The 22,676-nt window shown below is 45.9% G+C and overlaps 1 protein-coding gene across 1 annotated transcript; it reads right to left on the bottom strand.

The window, feature by feature from the left end:
• Positions 1-1,657: 1,657 nt before the first annotated feature.
• Positions 1,658-8,499, bottom strand: TRNP1 (TMF1 regulated nuclear protein 1). Its single transcript, XM_083512049.1, has one exon. The coding sequence runs from the start codon at positions 6,760-6,762 to the stop codon at positions 6,187-6,189; it is 576 nt and encodes a 191-aa protein (XP_083368175.1). The 5' UTR covers positions 6,763-8,499; the 3' UTR covers positions 1,658-6,186.
• Between the last annotated feature and the right edge of the window lie 14,177 nt (positions 8,500-22,676).

Here is a 22,676-nt window from a genome sequence, read left to right as displayed (position 1 = left end):
CAAAGTCCTACTGAGCATAATGGCACTTCTGTGGAAACGTGTGTTGATTTGCATTGTACATCTAAAACCTGCCATCCAAGTACTTTGAGGAAAGGTTGAAGGAGTTACGTGTGCTGCAGGAGAAATGACTGAGAGGCAACAGAACATAAAAAGAGCCCTGCTAGATCAGGTCAAAGGTCCGGCATCCTGTTCTCAGTGTGGCCAGCCGGATGTCTCCTCTGAGAAACCCACAAGAAGGAACAGAAAGCAACAGCAATCTCCCCACTTGTGGTCCCCAGAAATGGGTATTCAGATGTATACTGCTTCCAACAGTGGAGGGATAACGTAATCATGGTTGGGGTGGTGGGGATGACGACAAGTTTATAGTCCTGACCGAAGCACACTAAGAGCTCATCCAGACTTATGTTTGTCTCCTGCCTAGAAAGAACAGGTCCTAGTGGTTTTCCAGTTGCACCTGTGCCTAGAAAGTGTGGGACAAGTGGTTTTGCTCTAGCCCCGCCACTTTCCCCTAGAAAACCCGCAGAACCCGATTGACGTATACCACTGAAGAGGCTTTTCAGAGGAAAGTGTTGGGGCAAGGGCAAGTCTGGATGAGTCATATGTTCTGATGAAGTCAAGCAGAGTTGCTTCTGAGTAAGCATGCATAGGGCTGCATCATGCAGGGGTGGTTCTCTACATTATAATTTTCATTCACGGGCTGCTCCTGTGAGCCATTCCCATCACACACAAGCACTCTGTGACACTGTGCCTTAACTATGTTTGCTCTTAAGTCAGGCAGAGATGCTTTTGGATTGTGACTAGAGGCTTGGTGTGCCCATTACTGACTCTTTGACAGTGTTCCAAGTGCACGACACTGGGGAGTTTTATGTGTCAGTTTTGGTGGGCTGCAGCATCAGTTTCTTCCCACTCCCAGATCTTACTAAGGTACACACTGCAAATAAATGGTGTTCGTTTTTCCTTAAGAAACATTTTTTAAAACACATTGGGAACAATACATACCAACCTGTGCATCTGCCATTAGGTGTATTTTCTGTTGGCACCTCCAAACATTTTTTATTGTGCACTTGCAATGACTGCTGTTCATTAAGGTATTAGGAGGCATTCACAGCTTCTGCACTGTGCTGCAACCCTGATCAGATTCATTCCCAGCCCATATTGCTACCGGGATGTGGCTTTGGGTTGTTTGTTTGTTTGTTTGATGTGATATCATGTGTGGGGCAGATAGAGGCACAGCTGCATCAGCTACACAACAGAATTCCCTGTGGCAAACTCAATCCCACAGCTGATAACACGCAAATAGCATCTTTGCCATCCGGCTAGTGGTCAAGTGCTTGGGAAGTGCTGTCCAAAGCACTTTGCAAGCCCTGTGCTCAGCAAATCCTGAATGCTGAGCAAAGGGCTTGCAAAGCCTCCTGCATTGCTCTTCCCAAGTGTCAGACAACCAGCTGTCTGCTGGGTGCTTGGGAAGCACCACAAGGGATTTTTAGATGGTTGTCCCACCCTCCTGTCAACATTGACCCATGAAGGTAGGGACAATGATTCCACCAGACTAAAAGGTTTCTCCACTGTTTACTTACCAGCTTCTCATCCTACTTCAAGCATCTGTCAACGCCTTACCAGCACACATTCACATTCCCATAAATCAGCCAGCCTCCACTTTGTGTCATGTGCCTTTATTTTATTTTCAGCTGCAGAAATCTACTCAATAAGCACTTTTAATTTCAATGACACTCCTCCAGATTCATATGATTTTGTGATCATGGCTATTCAGTATTCCTACACATGCCCTCTTGAAAGCAATCCCCAATGAGACTTACTCCCAGGTAAGCATACACAGGTGTTCAACCATAGGGAGGGAGAAAATCACACTTTCAAAGTATTTCCCATTGTTTATTTGCAAAGCTATCACCCAGGTGCTGGGATTTGCTTTGTGTGTCTCACCTCTTCCATCTGACTTAAGTCAACCACCTTCAAAACAATGAACACAATGTTTATTTGGGTATAAACTATGTGCTTCTTTCCAGCTGGTGCCTGTAGCAAAATATGTACATTTGTTCCAACAGAGCCCAAATGCCGCATCAGCAGGGCAGGAGCCCTTCGCCAGAAACATATGGGAGGCAAAGATTACGTAACAGACCAGCTGCCTGATTATCTCTTCCACATTAAGGTAGTCCCTGCAGCACTTTCATGAAATAGCAATTTATTTATCTATTTATTTCTAAAAACAAACACACCAGCAAATACCTTCAAGTTCCTTTATAAAAGAGGAGAGTGGACATATCATTTTATCCCTACTAGGCGAAGATAACAGGAGTCCCTTTCTGATGCCAAAGGTCGGGGTGGGGGGGAGAAACAGATTAAAAATTTCCTATCCTTTACATTCTTGTAATGGATTGCTGTACAGGAAGGGGAAATATTATAACTGAATAGGGTATCCAGATGCAAAAGAGAGGGCTCCTGCACCTTTAATAGCTTCATGACCAGCTATAGTTGCTGAAATTCCCTTTTCTACATTGCTACTAAAAGTACAGGAGCCCTGTCCTCTTTTGCGCCTGGCAACCATGCAAGACAGCTAGGGCAGAACCAGTACCTCTCGTACTCTCATTATCTAAACCACATGAATCCCAATTTTCTTTGCTCTTTGTCAGGGCTGTCCAACAGGTCGATTGCGATCTACTGGTCGATTGCGGAGTGTCCGTGGTCTATCCTGAGACACTGACCCCCCCCCCAAAAAAAATCAACAAATTTTGCTCCCTAAAAGAAGTTCAATAACTATGGTCAATACAATGGGTAGATCACTGCCAGTGTTTTTTTAGTGCAAGTAGATCACAGTCTCTCGGAAGCTGGACATCCCTGCTCTATATGAATGCAACTCTGTGGTTGAAAGCATGCGTTTATCCAAATTGCTAGTGGTTGGCAGCCTGGCCCTTTCTTAGGCTGCAATCCTATCCACACTTGAACACAGTAGGACTTATTTCTGAGTGGACCTGTATAGGACTGCACTGTATATGTTCCAGAGAAAGAGAAGAGGGGTTGCATATCTGGATAATGGTCACTCTTCATACAGTCACTCTTCCATGCATTTAACCGATTCAAGATGTCCTTCTGGGGCTTCAACCTGGGGAAAGTGTGCGGGGGGAGTGCTTGGACACAGAGCTTTAAAGTGTGGACCTGTGCCTAGTGTAAGTTTGGGTGAGCCCTTAGTGTGTATTTAAAGCTTCTTATTTCAGAAGCTTTAAATACACACCAATATATTTTTGTAAAATACTACGTCAGTCTCTTGAGAAATCGGTGTTCAAAAATGAGAATGTTAAAATTCCTCTCCTGCTGTCCCCACTATTTTTATTGTTGTTCAACCAACCTCTTGTTATCCTGGTGGTAATGATAACATCAGGTTAAATGCAGTGACTTTATTTCAGTCCTGGTTTTGCAATCTCCCTCCTTTTTTCTTAAAGGGATTTTCTACCCCTCTTGCTTTTAAGTCTGGCTGTTATCAAACCCAAGTGGTTTCTCTGGACGCTCGCATTTCTCCAGTGAGCTCGTGCCTCTTCCTGAGCTCCTTTTCTTCCTACTGCACCACTCCGCCTACTATCTCCCAGTGCTTCATGCATCAATCTCCTTCACTGCTCCAGTTCCTGCAGCAGCATAGCTTGGTAATTTTAGAATGCAGTTCTAACCATGCCTACTCAGAAGTAAGACCAACTGAATCAAATGGGGCATACTCCCAAGTAAGCGGTGTTAGAATTGCAGTGTCTCTGGAATTAATGGTCTTGTCTCCCTACCTCTTTTGATGGCAATACCAGTTTACTTCAGAATGTGATTAGCCAAACCTGTGGCGTAGGTCCCCCACCCGATGCCCATGTCCATGCCCATTCGGCTGAGTGCAGCCCTGGACATTTGCCCCAAAGTCCTGCCTGGATGGCACCACCAAAAGCTTAAACTTGGTGAACCTCACAGGTGCCCAAAGCTCCTTGTTGCGTTTGCTGCAGAAGAGTAACTAGGCTACTTCGCTAGATGCAAAAGCAATCCGAATTCTACAAGAAAACCCCTACAGTTATTTTTGCAGTGAGAAAGTTGTGCAATTTTGTCCAGCATTACTTAGACTGCACAGTACATTCCTGTTACATAACAAGTATTTTAGCTTCGAATTCTAAGCACATACGGTAGCCCTACCTAAGAGAAATGCAGCCTGGCTTCGTTTCAGCATTTTCAGGGCCCTGTTTTGACCCCCATTTTGAAATCTGATTCAATCTGTTCCTTTGTCAAAGCAGCTGAAATTGGAACTAATACAAAAGTACAAAGCTGGCATTTCTTCACCCCATATACCCAAACCTGTTGGATACAGAGGATCAAGAGCACAATATCCAGTGGATATTCTGCACCCATTCGTTACCCTGTAAGATTCTAAATGGCAAAGCAACGCCAACATCTATATTAAAAGTGCAATAAAAGTATTTCAGAAGTTCCCATCAGCTAACCAGCAAGAGGCAAAATCTAGCCCTCATAAAGACCAGGATAGATTCTCAATATGAGAAATTATAGTGTTTCTGATGTTCAGAACAGCAGGTCAGTCCAACTCAGGTCAGTAAGTGCTAGACAAGAGGCTAAAGAAGAGCTCTAATACAATCATTGTAGGAAAAGGTTCCTGCTTAGTCCCCCTTAATGCCATTGTCCAAAACAGCAGGAAGGAGCAATTCAGGGTACCTCTTGTCTTGGTTGCAGTTCGATAGCAGTTTTCCCCTGGTGTAGAAAGGAAGCTTTTGTTATGTACAAGGGCAAAAATAAGGCCAATTTCTTGGATCCAGTAAGCAGAAATGTGATGGAGAGGGGAGAACAGAAGCCAAGCATGACCAGCAGCCTTGCTGGGTAAAAGAAGCACCTGTGTTGAGGAAGATCTAGCAGCAGAGTGTCAGGTGAAGGTCAAGTCTGTCAAGCAGGTGCTTACCTTTGGGCAAGCCTACTCCTCCACATCACTAAAGTCCCATGGCTGGACAAGCAACTTCAAGGTGGAATCTTTGGCAGACAACTTGGAAGCCAAGCCAAAAAAAATCAGAGGGATGGAACTTGCTCTTCTCCTCCTGAACCAAAATTTCTTTCTTCAAAGACCCATGGGTACTAGCAGAGTTTAGGAGGGGCAATGTCAAGTCACAAAAAACTGACTGCTTTTAAGAGTTATGCAAAGATGAAATGTTTCCAAGTTCTGCAGAATCCAGAAACTCTCCCAGGCCCTGGACTAAAGAGGATGAGTTTCTACAAAACAGATGGGTACTTTTCGATTGCATAAGAACCAACAGACTCAACACCCTCTCTCCAGCTGCTGCCAAAATGGCTGCCTAGACATCTCCATGCTGCCCGTTTTGCTCTGGGTCCTCACTAGAATGCAATGCAGAGGCCTCCTGTGGTAACAGACATTGCCAAAAGTCGAAGCTGAAGCACCCAACTGCTCGACTCCTGATAAAAAGGACTCATTGGCTAGGAGCAGAAGGTGCCGTTTTTTGCTTCCTAAAGGCCAGCAGTCTAGGACTGGTTCTCACCATCATCTCACCCTCTGACCGTCAGAGCAAAAAAGCCAGTTCTGGAACAACTTCAAAGCTTCAGCAGACCAGTTCAAGAGCAGCAGAGCAGCAGCTGAATCTGGGGCTGGTTGCAAGCCAAACTTATCCAAACCAAAGGAAAGTCAATGAATGAGATGGTCATGAGAACCAGATGTCTCCTACAGTTGAACCCAAGGCCAAGAGATCTGATGATGATGAGCAGCTGCAAAAGAGCCACACTATACATCTGAAGCATATTTAACTCCCCCCCAAAGAATCTAGGAACTGTAGTTTACTCCTTTACAAACCTTTTCAGCACCCTTAACAAATTTATAGTTGCCAGGATTCCTTGGGGGAAGCCATATACTTTAAATGTGCATCAAGTATGCTTTAAATGCATACTGTGGGTCTGCCTGGAGGGAGCTGTTTGCCACAAGCAGATGGGGAAGGAAGGAAGGAAGGATGCTCACCAACATCATCATCACACCCTCCTGCTCTGGGGGGCTCGGGAAACGGTCCCCATCCTTGGAGGAAAATTCTGTAAGGAAGACCCTCTGCACACTTACTAGCACCCGTCGCCTTCCACCCCACCTTCCTAGCGACATCCCCCCCCCCAGCGGGGGGCAGAGGGGTGCAGCGCCCCGCCCCACTTCTAAGGCCGGGTTCGCCGGGGCTGATGGGGAGAAGGAGCTGCCCCCTGCTGGATCCTCTTGAAGGGGGACTCGGGCGGCTCCGGGACGCCCCCTCGGCCGCGGCGCGTTCTGCAGGCAGCCCAAGGCACGCAGCTGCCCAGTCCCAGCGCCGAAGCCAGCAAGGCGGGCGGCCTGGCTTTCTTGCAGCGCCGCAGGCTCTTCTTCAGGCGCTGCCCGTGCGCGGTCAGGTAGAGCTCGGCCTGCGCCACGCCGCTGCCCAGGCGGCCCAGGCTCTCGGCGCGGTTGGCCATGCGCAGCTCGGCATCGATGAAGACACGGTGCAGCTGCTCGACGCGCCTCTCCAGCTCCGACACCAACTGCCGGCGCCCTTCCGCCTCCAGCAGCCGGCGCCGGGCTTCGGCCAGCTCCAGCGCGCCCCGCACCGCCGCCGGCAGGGACGAGGCGGAGGCGCCCGCGCCGTGCAACTCCAGCTCGCGGCTGGCGGCGGCGGCCGCCTGCTCAGGCTTCCCGGCCTCCGAGCGGCTGTGCGGCGTCATGGCTTCGCCGGCAGAGGGCGCGGGTCCGCAGCCGGGCATCCAGGCGCGCGCGCTTCGGAGAGCGAGAGGAGCGCCCCGCCGCACCTTGGAGAAGCCGCCGCCGCTGCTGCTGCTGGCGAGGCGCCCGGGGCGCGCCGGGGTCCGCTCTCGACGGGGCTAAGGAGCTCCTTCCCAGGCTCGCCTCGGGGATTCGGGGTGCGCTTTCTCTCCCCCGATCCCCCGTCCCGAGGCTCCAGCCAGGGGACCGGCGGCGGCGGCGTTGCTGCTGCGGCAGCGAGGCGCAGGTCTCGCCGGTCTATGATGTTGTGGCGAAGTGGCGAACGGCTCCGAGCGCTCTTATAACGGGACGGCAGGGCGGGCGGGGTGTTGGCAGGGGGGCGGCTGAGAGATGCCGCCCTGAGCCAGTCATCGAAGCGGCGGGAGCATCACTCAGCCAGCGAATCCCCGCCCGGTGCCTGCCCGCCCACCCGGCTGCAGCCGGTGCGCATCCCTTCGCCAGTCCCGACCCCGGCTCCCCTCTTCCCGCCTGGCGGTTGCATCACCTTCGCGCACGTCCGCCTGGGGACTCTCCGCGGTTTGTCCTCCGCGGACGCCCCTTGCCTATGTACGGAAGAGCTGCCAACCCAGCAGCAACCTGCCGCAGGAGCTTCTGGCCAGACACGTTTTCGCTCTGCTTGGAGGCAGACCAGACCACGCACAAACACACCCCTTTCTCACGACGCCCTTTCCCTCGGCGGATAAACACGTGCCAATAGCACACTTTTACTCGAGGCTTCTCTCCCCTGCTGAGGGCAAAATACATGCTTCTGGCAAAGGTGGACAGGCACATTGACTTAACACATACACTTGCTAATCATGGCAACTTCCCATCCCCATGACCATAAAGAACAGGGAGCGGGTGGCATTGTGGTCTAAACCACTGTGCCTCTTGGGCTTGCTGTTCAGAAGGGTCAGTGGTTCAAATCTGTGTGACGGGGTGAGCCAGTTTCTGCCAACCTAGCAGTTCGAAAGCATGCCAGTGCAAGTAGATAAATAGGTACTGCTGCGGCGGGAAAGAAAATGGCATTTACATGCACTCTGACTTCCATCCCGGTGCCCCGTTGTGCCAGAAGCGGTTTAGTCATGCTGGCCACATGACCCGGAAGGCTGTCTGTGGACAAATGCCGGCTCCCTCAGCCTGAAGTGAGATGAGTGCCGCACCCCATAGTTGCCCTTGACTAGACTCAACTGTCCAGGGGTCCTTTACCTTTACCTTCCACCCATTAACAACTAGGGCTGATGAAAGAAATCTTAATACAATCCTATCTGTACAAAATTGATTGTCTTATTGCGGTCTTATTATTCATTGCAATGTATTATGAATTTTACTATAGTAGTCACAGGCCCAGTAAACCCTGTAAAGATATTAGCTTAAGTTTCATGGTCTATACATTTTCCAAGTAAATGTATTAATTAAACCTATACCCTAAACCTATACTTACTTCTGAGGAAATGAACATAGGATTGTACCGTCAATCCAGTGAGCTTTCATTGATTAATCAACCAATGATCTACAGAGTAATAAAGCAATAGAAGAAAAATAATACTGAAAAGTGTTCCCCACCCGTGTTATGCAGCTTCCTCTATTGTTTTTAGCTGCCTCCAATATTTTAATGAATTGGCTGTTTTATTGATTTAGGTATTATAATTTATTTTTATGTTTTACCCCAATCTAGTATTTGGGGTGTCAGTGAGTGGTAGGCTTTTTTAATAAATAAAAATGAAATAATAGAGTAAGGTTCTGCTTTTGCCCATTTTGTACTCTGATTGCTTTCCTTTGAGACTTACTATAGAAAGTTATATATTGATTTTACTTTTTGCCTATCTGTATTTCCAGCACCCCTGATGAGGACAGCTGTAGCAGCATACTGGACAATAAATTATCCAGAAACTGCTTGAGGCTTTCCTCTCATTTTTATGCCATTTTGGTGCCATCTTTTCTTTTTCTCGTTAACTTTTTAGGGATGTTGGGTTGTATTCGAAGTATCACTAAGTGAATAGTTCCTTTGGCTCAATGATTTTGTCTTGCACAATGAAACTTTCCCCTCCTGGCTTTCCCTACGCCCCTCCCCAATCTGTTCTGGGAGTCCCCCCAACCCTCTGTAGCAGATTTGGGGAGGGTATGGGGGGTGGAGTTCTGTTGCACAAGCTTAAATCTTTTCACTGGCAGGGAGTGTTAGATGGATACTGCCCTGTGTATATAATGTATAACTTTCTGCATTCTGCTGCTTGCATTTTTGTTGTTGTTCTAGAAGGGATTAATCTGCAAACTTCTTTCTTCCCTTGCAGCTGGTAAAACACAGTGCAATCCTCCTCATGTCTACTCAGAAATAAGTCCCCACTCAGTCAAGAGAACTGACTCCCTGGAAAGAGCTTTATCGGATTGCAGCTGAAAAAGCACGACTGGGGGCTGGTTCGGCTCCTCTGCAGTGTGCAAAATGCAGGTGACTCTCTTTGCCATGCCCGCCCCACCCGCAAAGGCAGCTACTGCAAGCTTGAGTCAGTTTCATCAAAGAGCCGCAGCTTCATCTGTCTCAGTCATGCCTCCTGCGTGAATTCAGAGGGGGTAACGGATGAGAGGGTGAAACCTTGGCAACTTCCTGCGGGAAATGTTTCTATAGTAATCCAGACAGGAAAATATTGACCTTAGGGACACAGTGCAGCCCAGTGAGAAAGGAGATAATGGGTGGTTACTGGAAAGAGGTGCATATTTACATGATTTCCTAATCCTGACAAGGACAGTATGTTGTTGTTTAGTCGTTTAGTCGTGTCCGACTCTTCGTGACACGAACTCCATGGACAAAGGACAGTATATGCACATGCTATTCTTCTCCATTGGAACTTAGATTCATCAACGCCAAAACACCCAGCCTTCTATTACATGAACCAGGCAGATCTGAGTGGGGTATAGAATAAATGCTTTAATTTATATTATATATTAGCTCTTTAGGGGAAGGGCTGTGGCTTAGTGGTTGAGCATCTGCTTTGGATGCAGAAGGCCCTGGGCTCAATCCCAGGCATCTTTAGGTAGGGAGAGCTGCTGTCAGTTAAGTGGCGATGGACCACTGAACTGGCTCGGTATAAGGCAGCTTCCTCTGTTCCTATGTTATGGGGGAAATACTTTTATTTTTATTTGTTGGAAGGTTTTAACAGCACTCGGATGGGCTGGAGAATTTTGGGGCCAGGGCCAGGGGAAGCGAGAGACTGGAACATGCTTGGAGTGACAGTTCTAAACATGGGACAGAGCAATGGGAGCTCACCCCATCACAGGGATTCGAACCGCCGACCTTCTGATGGGCAAGCCCAAGAGGCTCAGTGGTTTAGACCACAGTGCCACCCAAGTCCCTATGGGAAGATGCCTGGAGGGACAGTTGATTGTGCCTGGGAGAATGAGGGCTCAGAGGTTCCTACCAAGAAAGCAGAACCTGACCCAGCTCTTGTCTGTTTACTTGCTTCAACCTTAGTGGCCATTCCATATACAATTTAACTCCCCCCCCCCCCATTTTCGCACTTCTCATCCCAAGGAACCGTCCCCAAGTTTTCCTGTTCTCTCAAGATGTTTAATCACATTACTCCCCCTCACACATGCACATAACCACCATTTCTGCACATTCTCTGAATTACAGCATCCTTCCACTAGATGTTCCACCTGATACTGCAACGTGTCTGCCAACAGCACGGTTACATAAGGCTTTATTAATAAGGCTTAAAGTGGGATGGGTTGGCAGGAAACCACAGGAAACCCACTCAGAACAAGATTGAGAGCTGTGTGGCAGCGAAATGTCATCCATAGAGCTGGCTGTATCCTGCTAAACAGGAGGTAGCGTTGGCAGCCTACCCATTGGGGATGTTCTTGCTTTTCTAAATTGAATTTTTTTTCCTGCTTCTGGTTAGAACTGGAACAGACTGGACACTGGTGAATTTGCAGTATGAATTTGGGGACTTGGGGGCTTCATCCAATATGTTTGTTTGCCTGTTTCAGCTTATAGCTTGACTGACTCTGCAGCTTCACGGCATATGCTGTCAAATGAAAAGAGTACAAACAGATCCCTGCTCCCCAGCAGGCTTGCAATATGAAGAAGAAAAAAAGAGGGGGAGAGGGGGCTCGATGCCCTTTCTTCTCCCAGAAATGTTGTTCCCTCCTTTTAAGAGCACCCAGCCTGATAATAATTGGATATCAAATCCCGCATCGTGGCCAGCATTCTTATCCAAACCTCCATGTTCAAGAGGAGGGAGGCTCATTTTATGCAAATTCCACCCATTCAATTCTGTCATTAGGTTTTAAGGCAGTAATAATATACAGACCTGCAGTACCTGGGTGTAAACCTCATGTGAATACAATTGAGGTTTATTTCTGAGCAGATAGAACTGCACAGCTAGAAATGCAAACAGAATCACTATCCATGGTGCAAGTAGCAATCCTTTTTTGGCCCAAGGACTGCAGTCACACTGGGGGAAACTGCCGGGAGATGCATGTCCGGTGAGTGGGACCAAAGACAAAAGTGAGTGGAGCAATGTGACCTTCAGGCCCCCCAAAAGTCAAGAGTTTTTGTACACAGAGACAAGCTGCATAAGTACTGTGCATTTAAACACATTACTTCCCACCCGCCCCCAAAGAATCTTGGGAACTGTAGTTTGTTTAAGGTGCTGGGAGTTGTAGCTTGTGAGAAGTAAACTATGGTTCTCAGGATTCTTTGGGATAAGACGTGCTTTAAATGCAGTGGGCATTGTCACAATTCAAGGACTAGCCATGTAATTCAAGGACTAGCCATGTAAAAGCACTTGAAGGCATGGAGCAGGACCGGTGAAGGGCATGGCCTGGTGAGAATCCCAAGGGAATCCTGGGGGGGGGCTGCATTCAGCCCCCAGGCCTGAGATTTCCCCACCCCAGTATAAATGTAACATGTTTGGGCTGCTTCTTGCAGAAATGCAGCTCCAAACATCTCCATTTCTGAGCCTCAGTTCAGCCTCTTTGCTAAATTATTTAAAGTCTTTTCATTCTGAGCTGATCTCCTGATATCACCTTGCAAAGCTGACAAAGGAGGGTTGGGTTTGTGCGGGGGGGTGTCTTTTTTAACATCAAAGAGATTTATACCTGTCCTGGAAGGAATTGTTCTTTGTCCTCTGAAGACAAAGACCAGGCATGAGGACACAGACCCTTCCTGCCTTAAGGCAAGATATATTCTATTGTGCATAAACATAATATAGAACACATGCCCAAAAAAAGGGGGGGGCAGAGGCTGCTTCATTTGCAGTTTTTCTTTTGCTGGCTCATAAGGTAAGCTTTTATTCCTGTGTCTGAAGGACCATAGCTTGCAAAAAAGGGGGTCCTGTACATTCAGTTGAGCATCATTGTTACTTGTTATATCTTGCCCTTCCTCCAAGGAGCTTAGAGCAACATACATGGTTCTCTCCTGTCCCACTGCCAATTTTATTTTCATAGCAACCCTGTGAGGTAGGCTAGGCTGAAATATGGCGCAAGGTCACACTGAGATTCATGACTGAGTGGGGATTTGAATTCAGATCTCTGTAGTTTGCTGGGGGCTTTCAGTTAGAGACCTGCTGATGTGATACCCCCTCACATAACTACCACTTCCAGCGTTCCCTGGGGAGAGGAAATTACTGTATAACCCAGAGATGGTGAGCCTGCGGCCCTCCAGATTTTGTGGGGCTCCAGTTCCCATCAGCCCCAGTCACATAGCCAATGGTCAGGGATGATGGGAGTTATAAGCTGGAGATCCTTGTGTTCCCTGTTCCTGGTTTAAGTGGTTTAAATCTGTGCTGTAGACTGCTCCACTGCTTTGCAGTGCACTGTGGGGATTTCAGTACCCTTCAAAAGGCCTGTGAGAGAGAGGTTATATCTGTAGGGAAGGGTCCCTGGTTCCGGTTGGGGTTGGCAGAGTGCAAGGCAGGAGGTTCACTGTAGGGGACACCAAAGCCATTGACAGGCAGAGCAAACTAAAACTACTTTTGTCCCCACCTTCCTCCCTGCTGGGTTCTACAAGTGCAACACGTAAGACTAAGGTTGAGGAGGTAGCTGACAACCCGTGCTACCCTCTGAACTGGTTGTAAGAGGACAGAGAGAGGATGGGCTGGCTGAGGGCCCTAAAGGATCAGCTTAGCCTTCTGCAGGCTTGGAGACTTCAAAAGGACAACAGCTCTGCCAGGTGCACATGTGACTGGAAGATGTGATGATTGCAAATGAATGGCCCTAAGGAACACTTGTCTATGGGGTACACCTTTTGCACAATGAGCCCCAGTGGAATTGGTTTTACCAACACAGAGAACAGCAGTAAGAAGCAGGAGGTGATCAAAGATGGCCCAGAGGCAAGGCTTTTCTTGGCACATCACTCTAATGATCAGCTGTGCTTCCCATCCGCCAGGTTGCCTCAGGAGACCAAGAGGTACACCTACCCATTACTCTCCAGTATTTTTCCCTAAGGAAAACAGCATGATGTTAAGCCTCTCAATAGGGAACCTTAAAAAGGCTAGTGGAGGATGAATTTACAATACCGGAGGACATGAAACAGACCCGTGCAATATCAGGAAGATGGCTCCTTATTGTAACAGTGTCATATGTTAGCAATTGCCCCAGCTCACAGAAATGGGGAGTGGTCAGGGATCCCCAAGGCTCATGCAGTCCAACCCCTTGCAGTGCAGGAATCACTGTCTCGCAATAGCTCTGGGTACATGCGTCATTTATATGAAAATGCTTGGGCCCTCAGCTGTATAGTGAAGAAGCCAGACGTACCTCTGTGGGGAAGGAATTCCACAACTTAGGGGCTGCCACAGAGAATGCCCTCTCTGGGGTCGCACCCAATATTTCTGAGGGAGGTGGAACTACCAAGAGGGTCCCCTCTGCTGATTTAAGACCCAGGAGATTCTGTGGGGAAGGAGAGGTTTGCGGCCTAAGTTGTTTGTGGCTTTAAACACTAGCAGAGCACCTTAAATTGGGCTCAGAAATGAACTGGCAGCCAATGCGTCTGCTTTAGAACAGGGGTTATATGAGTTCTAAAAGCAATCCCATCCAAAAAGTGGCTGCTGATTAGAATCTTAGAATTGTATAGTGGGAAGGGACCCTGAGGATCATCTAGTCTGACCCCCCTGCAGGAATATCCAGCTGTCCCATATGGGGGTTCAACCTGCACAACTGTGGCATTATCGGCACCATGCTCTAACCAACCGAGTGATCCAGCTCCATTTTGGGGCAGTTAAAAGTTTCAGAGTCCTTTTCAAGGGCAGCCCCATGTAGAGTGCATTGCAATGATGCGATCTGGAAGTTACCAGAATGTGCAGTACCATGGCCTGATCGCCTCTGTCCAAAAGGGGCTGTAGCTAGAAAACTAGCCAGAGCTGGAAATAGGCACTCTTGTCTGAAAACTAACGGAAATGCTTTCTTAGAAAATTGACTGTACATATGGGAGGGCAAAGAACAATGTACGGTCATTCCGGGGAGTGCTACAGAAAATCAGGAATAAATTCATTGCTGGGCTGCACATCACTTGCTAAATGATTGCCCTTTCCTGGCAGATTGTGCTACTCCAGTCCTCTGTTCATAACTAGGCTGCCGGGATACATCTATTTATTAAATAGGATGAAATATTTAAACCTTCTTCGACCTGATGTCTCTTTTATAATGCAGGGTTTCTTTGAAGTATTTGTTACAAATTCTCAGTAAAGGAGCGGGGAGATGGATTGATCTGACATTTTATTTTGAACATAGTCTTGTTTCCAGTGCTTTTTTTTTCAGGGAGTATTCAAGGGTACAGAGTACTGGCACCTCTTTTGTTGTTGTTAAAAAGTGTGGCGCTTACTGTAACAGCTTTATGGTGAGTACTGGCACCTCTTTTCCTAGAAAAAAGCACTGCTTGTTTGCTAAGCTGACACTGGTTAAATATCTATGAATATCCTCCCTCACTTGCCTCCGCTAACTACAGGGTTTTCTCAGGAAGCTCCAGTTCATGGGTAGACAAACTGAGGCCCAATCGCCTTCAAAATCCAGCCTGCGGACGGTCCAGGAATCAGCGTGTTTTTACATGAGTAGAATGTGTCCTTTTATTAAAAATGCATCTCTAGGTTATTTGTGGGGCCTGCCTGGTGTTTTTACATGAGTAGAATGTGTGCTTTTATTTAAAATGCATCTCTGAGTTATTTGTGGGGCATAGGAATTTGTTCATATTTGTTTTTCAAAATACAGTCCGCCCCCCCCCCCAAAGTCTGAGGGACAGTGGACCGGCCCCGTGCTGAAAAAGTTTGCTGAACCCTGCTCCAGTTCTCTTTTCCAGCTGTAACGTTTCCTGAGCTCCCCACTCCTGAGATATGGATTCTTTGGGTATGTTCAAATTAGTGACTTAAGACTCAGCACGAATAGAGTTCCACCACTTTCCATGGCAATCCGTTTCACTGTCAAGCAGCTCTTACAGTCAGAAAGTTATTCCTTATGTTTAGTCAGATTCTCCTTTCTTTTCTTTTCTTTTTTAATTAATTTTTATTCAATTTCCAATATGCATTCCATCCATGTTTAACATCCACTTCTAACATATACATCTTTTAGACTTCCCTCAGCCTGTCTGTCAATTTTCCATATTATCACAATTACTCACATTTCTTTCCTTTCTTGTAATTTGAATCCCTTGGTTCGGGTCCCACCCTCTAGGAGCAGCAGAAAACAAGTTTTCTCCATCATTCATGTGAAAACCCTTCAGATAGCTGAAGATGGTTATCCTATCACCTCCCAACTTCCTCAACTGTCCCTCCTTAAGGCTTGGCTTCCAGAGCCTTTATCGTCTTGGTTGCCCTACTCTGCACATGTTCCAGCTTTTCAACATCTTTCTTAAATATCCTTCTAGTCAAGCTGAATCTGGTTTGAAGAAAAAAATGCATCAAACAACAGTATTTCTCAAGAAGCCATAAGCTTGATATGGATTGTGGCTAACATCAAATGTAAAGGTAAAGGTAAAGGGGCCCCTGACCATTAGATCCAGTCGTGGCCGACTCTGGGGTTGCTTTATTGGCTGAGGGAGCCGGCGTATAGCTTCCGGATCATGTGGCCAGCATGACTAAGCCACTTCTGGCGAACCAGAGCAGCGCACGGAAACGCAGTTTACCTTCCCGCCAGAGTGGTACCTATTTATTTACTTGCACTCTGACATGCTTTTGAACTGCTAGGTTGGCAGGAGCAGGGACCGAGCAACGGGAGCTCACCCCGTCACGGGGATTTGAACTGCTGACCTTCTGATCCGCAAGTCCTAGGCTCTATGGTTTAACCCACAGCATCACCAGCCTCCCAACATCAAATGTAAGCAGCTTCAAAAACCAGCAACAGAAGCAAACTGGATGCGGAGTATGTAGTAAATTGAGCATACCCCATATGTATTAGTTTCCATCCTCTGCAGTCATTCAGAAACATTGCTTTCTTTTTGGGTGCATCCCCTGCCCCACCCCTCTGTTTTACTTATCCAGATCAAATCATTGGTACTTAGAGCTACAAAAACAGTTTGCAAGCTTCACTTATTGAAGATTGCATTGACTTGCCTGCAGACAGGTGTGGACCAGCTTCTTCATATTTTGCCACCTTGGAAGCTGCTGCACTGGCTGTCAATTTGCTTCCAGGCCCAATTCAAATCGTTGCTTTTTTATCCTTTAGGCTGCAATTGTCTCCATACTTAACTGCATTTAATTCCTGCTGAACTCAATGGCATTAATTTCTTTTTTTGTATATAAATATCAAGGTTTTCAATTAAGTACAAAACAGATAATGTCTGAAAACAATAACAGACATGCACATAATCTGAAACATAAATTAACATAAACATTTATTTTGCTGGAGGCAACAGGGAAGAAGACAAAAGTGGATCTGGTTGGAGAGGAAGAGATGATACAGTTCTGCAACTTTTAACTTCTGAGTGGGCATGATTTGGATTGCATTGTTCCAGCTCTAAATGGCTTGGGCCTTGATAATTTCAAGTCTCCTCATACTGGTGGATCCCTAAGATAAACTGATACTGGGGAACTATACTGGCATAGCACCAAAGTTACCACAGGGTTGGGTACCTTCCAGCATTAGGGGATGTAAGATTCCTCTGTCCAGGTGTCCATCCCTGACAACCCTGTAAGGCAGGTAAATATTTAATTCCCATAATGCATATTGCAACTGCAGGAGGATTTTGATCAGGGCTGAGAAACTTTTTTCAGACTGAGGGCTGCATTCTCTTCTCATCAACCTTTTGGTGGCCAATTGCTAGTAGGGGATGAAACCAGAGGCAAAAATGGATGAAACGACGAACATAAATGTTACTTTGTGCAGCAGGCTTCTTGCTACACACACACACAAACAATTCTCCAGGAAAGCAAAAGGCATTATCGGAGAGTTCAGGGGCACATTCCAGCTGGGCAAAAACACTGGAAGAAGGTGCAAGTTAGGGCTGATGTGGGGTGTGGCTAAGGAGAGTGCCAAGGGCCAGACAGGTAGACCTGGAGGGTCACATTCAGCTTCACCACGGTTCTCTGGTTCATAACTCAGGCTGAGAAGCCACTATACATTTAACACATTCGAAGCACATTCTACCCCAAAGGATTCTGGGTACTGTAGTTTGTTAAGGGGCTGCTGGGAATGGCAGCTTTGTGAGGGGCAAACTCATACCCTCCAACATTTCTGTGATGAAAATAGGGGTGTCCTATTCCAATTATTATTATTATTATTATTATTATTATTATTATTATTATTATTATTAATAATACTCCACCTATCTGACTTGGTTGCCCCAGCCACTCTGGGCAACTTCCAACATATATAAAAACATATTTAAACATTAATCATTTAAAAACTTCCCTATACAGGGCTGCTTTCAGATGGCTTGGGGGTCAGATAACTGCATACCCTCCAACATTTATCTCATGAAAATAGGGATGTCCTAAGAAAATGCAGGGCATTCTGGGATCAAATCAGAAACCAGGATGGCTTCTGTAAATCTAGTACTGCCCATGGAAAGTAGGGACACTTGGAGGGTCTGCAAACTACAGTGCCCAGAAGTCTTTAAGAGGGGAAATGTGCTTTTGAATGTGTTTGAATGGTATAGAGTGTACATTACCTCAGTCACAGTAACCATTGTTCTAAGGACAAAACTAGACATGAATTTTATGAGTAAATAATAGGCCTTGGGAGCCTGATCTGGATTAGCACTCTGGCAGGGGTGGAGATGGTGCCTTCTATTTGGTCTCTGCTCTGGCATTGACGCAACTCTTCAAACCATCTGCTGTCACGACAGATGCATTGCACAGTCAGGGCCCATTGTAACCACCACCAGCCTGCCCTTTGCAGCTTTGCAGGCATTTCAGCCACTTCTGAATATACCTCTGCATCAGTAACAAATGTTCCTGGCCAGTTCTATCACCAGGCAAGGAAGGTGACCAGCGATGGAGCGTTTCTGGGCAAGGTGACCTAGGACAGCTAATTCAAGCTGCAAGAGGAACCTACTTTTGCTGATTAATTTCCTCTTGGGCACAGGAGGAGATTTACTTATGTAGATCATATGTAGTGAAACACATCCACAAATAGCTAAGTTGATATACCATCTCTGAATGCTCCACTGCATAAACCTCCCTATAAATATAGCTCTAGCATACGAATGATCACTCTTGCGTAGCTCCTTTTCATTTAACTGGGATTCACTCAGGAAAACTTTCCAATAGATGGTGCACTGGATTCACTGGAAGGAAGATGAATGCCACTTGAATTTTGCAGTTCTCCAGTATATGTTTGGGCTGGCTCTGACTGCATAGCTGATTTATTTTTTTTAAGTGCATCAGAAATTGGCTGCAGCACCTTGAGTTCAAGAACACAGCAGGATTTTACTCCAATCAACCACAATGAGCAGAACAGATGCTTAAATTAGCAGCCCGCCAGCCCATCCTGCACTGAAGATGCATTCAGGCCCCTCATCCAAGCCTTATCCATCTGGGAGCTCAGCCCCCAATAAGCAGCCTTGACGTCAGCAGCTGCTGCCTTAATGCGCTGTTGGCTGCACAGCTCTGTCTGCTGACTAGTAACACTGCGTTTCACTCTGGGATGCAGGACATCACTCAGGCAGCAAATGTGTCTGCAGCTCGCTCTTGCCAAAGTGCACAACCTGATCCTGCAATCAGTAATTCTAGAATGACATTCCGGTAGGTTGTCAACGCTGGAGAGATCAGAATACAGACAAACATACCCACTTACCACACCATTAACAGATTGGTTCTAGAGTGGGTGGGCAGAAGGGAGATCAGGATCTACTGCTAGTTCTTTGCTTGATGTGTAGTAGATTGGCATGGATTGAAATTCCCAATTGAATTATACTGCAGGAAGGAAGTGTTATGGGGTGCAGGTTATCAGGAGTGGATGTTGTGTGGAAGGACTATGAACTCAGTTCGGTTGTATGTTGATGAACTACAACTCCCAGAGGCCCAGCAAGCAAAGGCTATGGTCAGAGATGATGGGAGTTGTAGTTCAGCAATTTCAGGAGGGCCAAAGCTTTCTCACACCTGAGGTTCTCAAAGCAGTTCTCAAATTCCTTGGCATAGCATTCTTTTATTTTAAGCTTATGTTTTTTGCACCTACCTGGCTCCACTTGGTGGATCTCTGTGTTCTAGGAAAACCAAAGTGGATCCTGCAAGCCTGTCTGCCCCTGCATAGAATATGCAATGCAATATTTATCCTGGTTTGCTTGTGGAGTGTTTATTAGCCTTTCATTCATCCCACACTTTTCAGTCCATTTCTCTGACACTTTCCAAACTGCAAAAAACTTACCTTTTTTTAAAAAAAAGTGGATTTGTTCGGCTAGGGCAACAGAGTCCTTTAATATACTTTAGCAGCAGAAACCTAACATTCTGGGTATGTGCATGAAACCATCTTGGAAAATAGTGACAATCTGGAGGTGCTACTTTGTTCCTTTCCACCAGACATTTTGAGCGTGTGAGTCACTCCCATTCAGAAAAATAGTGACTCACACACAGGGACAGAATGCTAGGAGAACTTAACCAAGACTGCTTTCAAGTCCAATCTAACACAACACAAGCTGGGCATTAGCCAATGTATCTAGAGCAGGCTTCCTCAACCTCAGCCCTCCAGATATTTTTTGGCCTACAACTCCCATGATCCCTAACTAGCAGGACCAGTGGTCAGGGATGATGGGAATTGTAGTCGCAAAACATCTGAAGGGCTGAGGTTGAGGAAGCCTGATCTAGAGCATGTTTTGCACTCATGCTATACCACAGGTTTACTTACTACTAAATAACCAATGGCAACCTCCAGACAAGTTTTTTATTGTGCATCCATGATGATTTGGGTTTTGGGGTGGTTATACATGATTCTGTTTTCAATACTGTTTGTGTCATGTCTCTGATACACAAAATATGGTATGTAGATTCATTGTTCAATATGTGTGTTATATGTTTTATTTTCTAATTTGTAAAAAAAACTACATTATTAATTTTATCTGCATTATTTAGAGTATGCTTGGCTGACGAAGTCCAGCAGGGCAAAACAAGGTATTATTCCAGGAATTCTTGTCACGTTTAAGTTCTTTCGTCTGATACCAGCAAACAACATTTTGCAAAGGCACATGTTAAGATCTTTTGTATCCTTTGTCTGATACAGCAGCTGCATACAACAACCATACTTTGCAAAGGCACATGTGGAACATTACAAGGAAAAGTTCGTCTTTTGCAAGTACTGCTTCTTAAAAGTTGTTACGTTTGACACTGGTATTCGCTAAGACATACGTGGAACAGAAAAAGCTTTTATTTGCACATTATGTTTAAATAAACTGATTCATTTGTACATACATGGAATACAAAAGCTTATCTTTGGACATTACATACCATAAGAACTGATCTATTTGTATTTTCTGTTCTAAATGTTGGTCCTTAATTGCTTCTACTCAACTAGATAATGTGAAAAGAGCTATGTTTATATGATGTATAAATAATTTATATAGTTAGATACAGCCAGTTATATTGTGGGTATATTTGAACAGTTCTTACCATCAGAAAGTAAATGCATATAAAATAATTATAATGACTATTCACTAAACACTGATGAAACCTCACAATAACACAAACATCTGGGTACTGGTGAGCTAATTAGCAAGTGCATGAAACCACATACATAGGGTTGGATCCAGATTTTAAGTTGGCCACGCCTAACTTGTCCGACTGATTTCAGTGTAACTATAAAGTGTGACTTGGTCTGGATCAAAGCCCATAGTTCTAGCCCGCCATCTAGCGGACACAGTCCTTCAACTCTCTTTTTCATTTAGATTGCTTTTCTGAAGCTTCTTTCATCTCAAAAGATCTGAAAGCTCTTTTTCTGGCTTGGTTAATTAAGCAGGCCCAGCCATGAGAAAGATCAGTATCACCTAACCTGAGACAAATGAAGAAGCAGTTTCACCTCAGGGTCACATGGAAGTCAAGAGCAAAGACCAGCCTCAGTGACTCCTATGACTTACCGGTACTTCTAACAATGAGGAAGAAACCTGCCACACACACCACACAGCTCTCCCAGTGTTGTGGTGTATCTGTGTGCATTATACAGTTACAGAGCAAAGACAGGCACAAACTCTTATTGCTTCAGGAAAGCCCTGGGGAGAAGGGGACATAGAGGCTGGAGGGAGGCAGGGACCTCTAGTCTCGGCAACTGCTTCATAGAGGCAAGACCTGCTGGGAAGAAGTTGCTGTGCTCATTTAAGCCTGATAGGCCACCGGGTCCAGGCAGATTGTGTTCTTGGTAATAAAGAGTTAACTCCAACTTGCATGACATGAGCCCACTTAGCCATCCTTAATGAAGCCCAACACTTCAGTTTGCTTTACAGCAGGGAAGAGATAGCTGGTGTTCCTTGGTATGTACTGGTAGGGTGGAAGGAAGGGAGGCTAACAGTAGGGGGAGCCAGAGCCAATAACAGGCAGATCTACCCTCTGACTTTTAGGTCAGAAGGCAGGAAGGTGGGGGCAGGGTGAGGTTGGTGGAGCAGTGTCCTATTTGCCCATTTGTTCTGGACAACTAGTCCCTTCCAACTTTTTGATTCAATGAGTAATGTGTGCTTATCAACAAAAAAAAAGCTACTCCAACAGGGCTAGTATCTGTTCTGGATTGATTAATACAGAATATAAGAGTGGGATCTTATAATACAATTTAATAATTTAACTAGTTGTTGAAACATAATAGCATAAGATCGCAGATTAACACTGGATCAATCCTATGCATATTGGCTTTCAAAAGTAATTCCCATTGAATCCAACGGAGCTTACTTGCTAGCAAATTTTTTTTTGAATGCAGCCTTAATGAACAATACTGAACCATAGGTCGACATCACAGTTTAAAATACAGAACTGAAAAGACAAAGCAGAATTTTATAAAATATCAGAAAGTCTCCTTAAGAATAAACAACATTCAGCTTCAAAAATCCTAATTGTCCTAGCTGCCGCTGTGGAGATAACCACCTGGTATGTGACATTTGCCTTGGTTTTCAATACAAAGTGTATTTTAACTGCGTCATGCTGAAATCTTGTTCCAGTCAGCAGCAGGTCAGATTTAAAAAACAAACAACAAAAAATATCCCTAGGAGAGGAATACAATACAATAGACAAATAGAATCTGCAACAAAGCGTTGCAGTGTGAAATGCTCCTGTTCAGCTATCCAAAAGACAGCAACACCCTCTGCTCTACCAGAATAGTCCACCCCCTCCCTCATATTTTACACCCCCCCTACCCGTAAAACCAGTTTCTCAACATCTGTGGCGGCCATCAAGTAGCTCCGTTCCCAATGGGCTTTTTTAGTACTCCCCGACCCCATTTGGCTTTTGTGTGTGTGTTGCAGTTCTGCACATATTGGGGTTTCTCCATGTCTGCTTACACACCGACGATTCCGTTTTGGCTA

The sequence above is a fragment of the Podarcis liolepis genome, assembly GCF_965112155.1.
Source record: "Podarcis liolepis genome assembly, chromosome: 7".
NCBI lineage: Eukaryota > Metazoa > Chordata > Lepidosauria > Squamata > Lacertidae > Podarcis > Podarcis liolepis.
This window is presented reverse-complemented; position numbering and strand designations above follow the sequence as displayed.

What these genes read in the sequence shown, in the direction of transcription:
- TRNP1 (XM_083512049.1), bottom strand. Translation starts at nt 6,762, where the DNA reads ATGCCCGGCTGCGGACCCGCGCCCTCTGCCGGCGAAGCCATGACGCCG.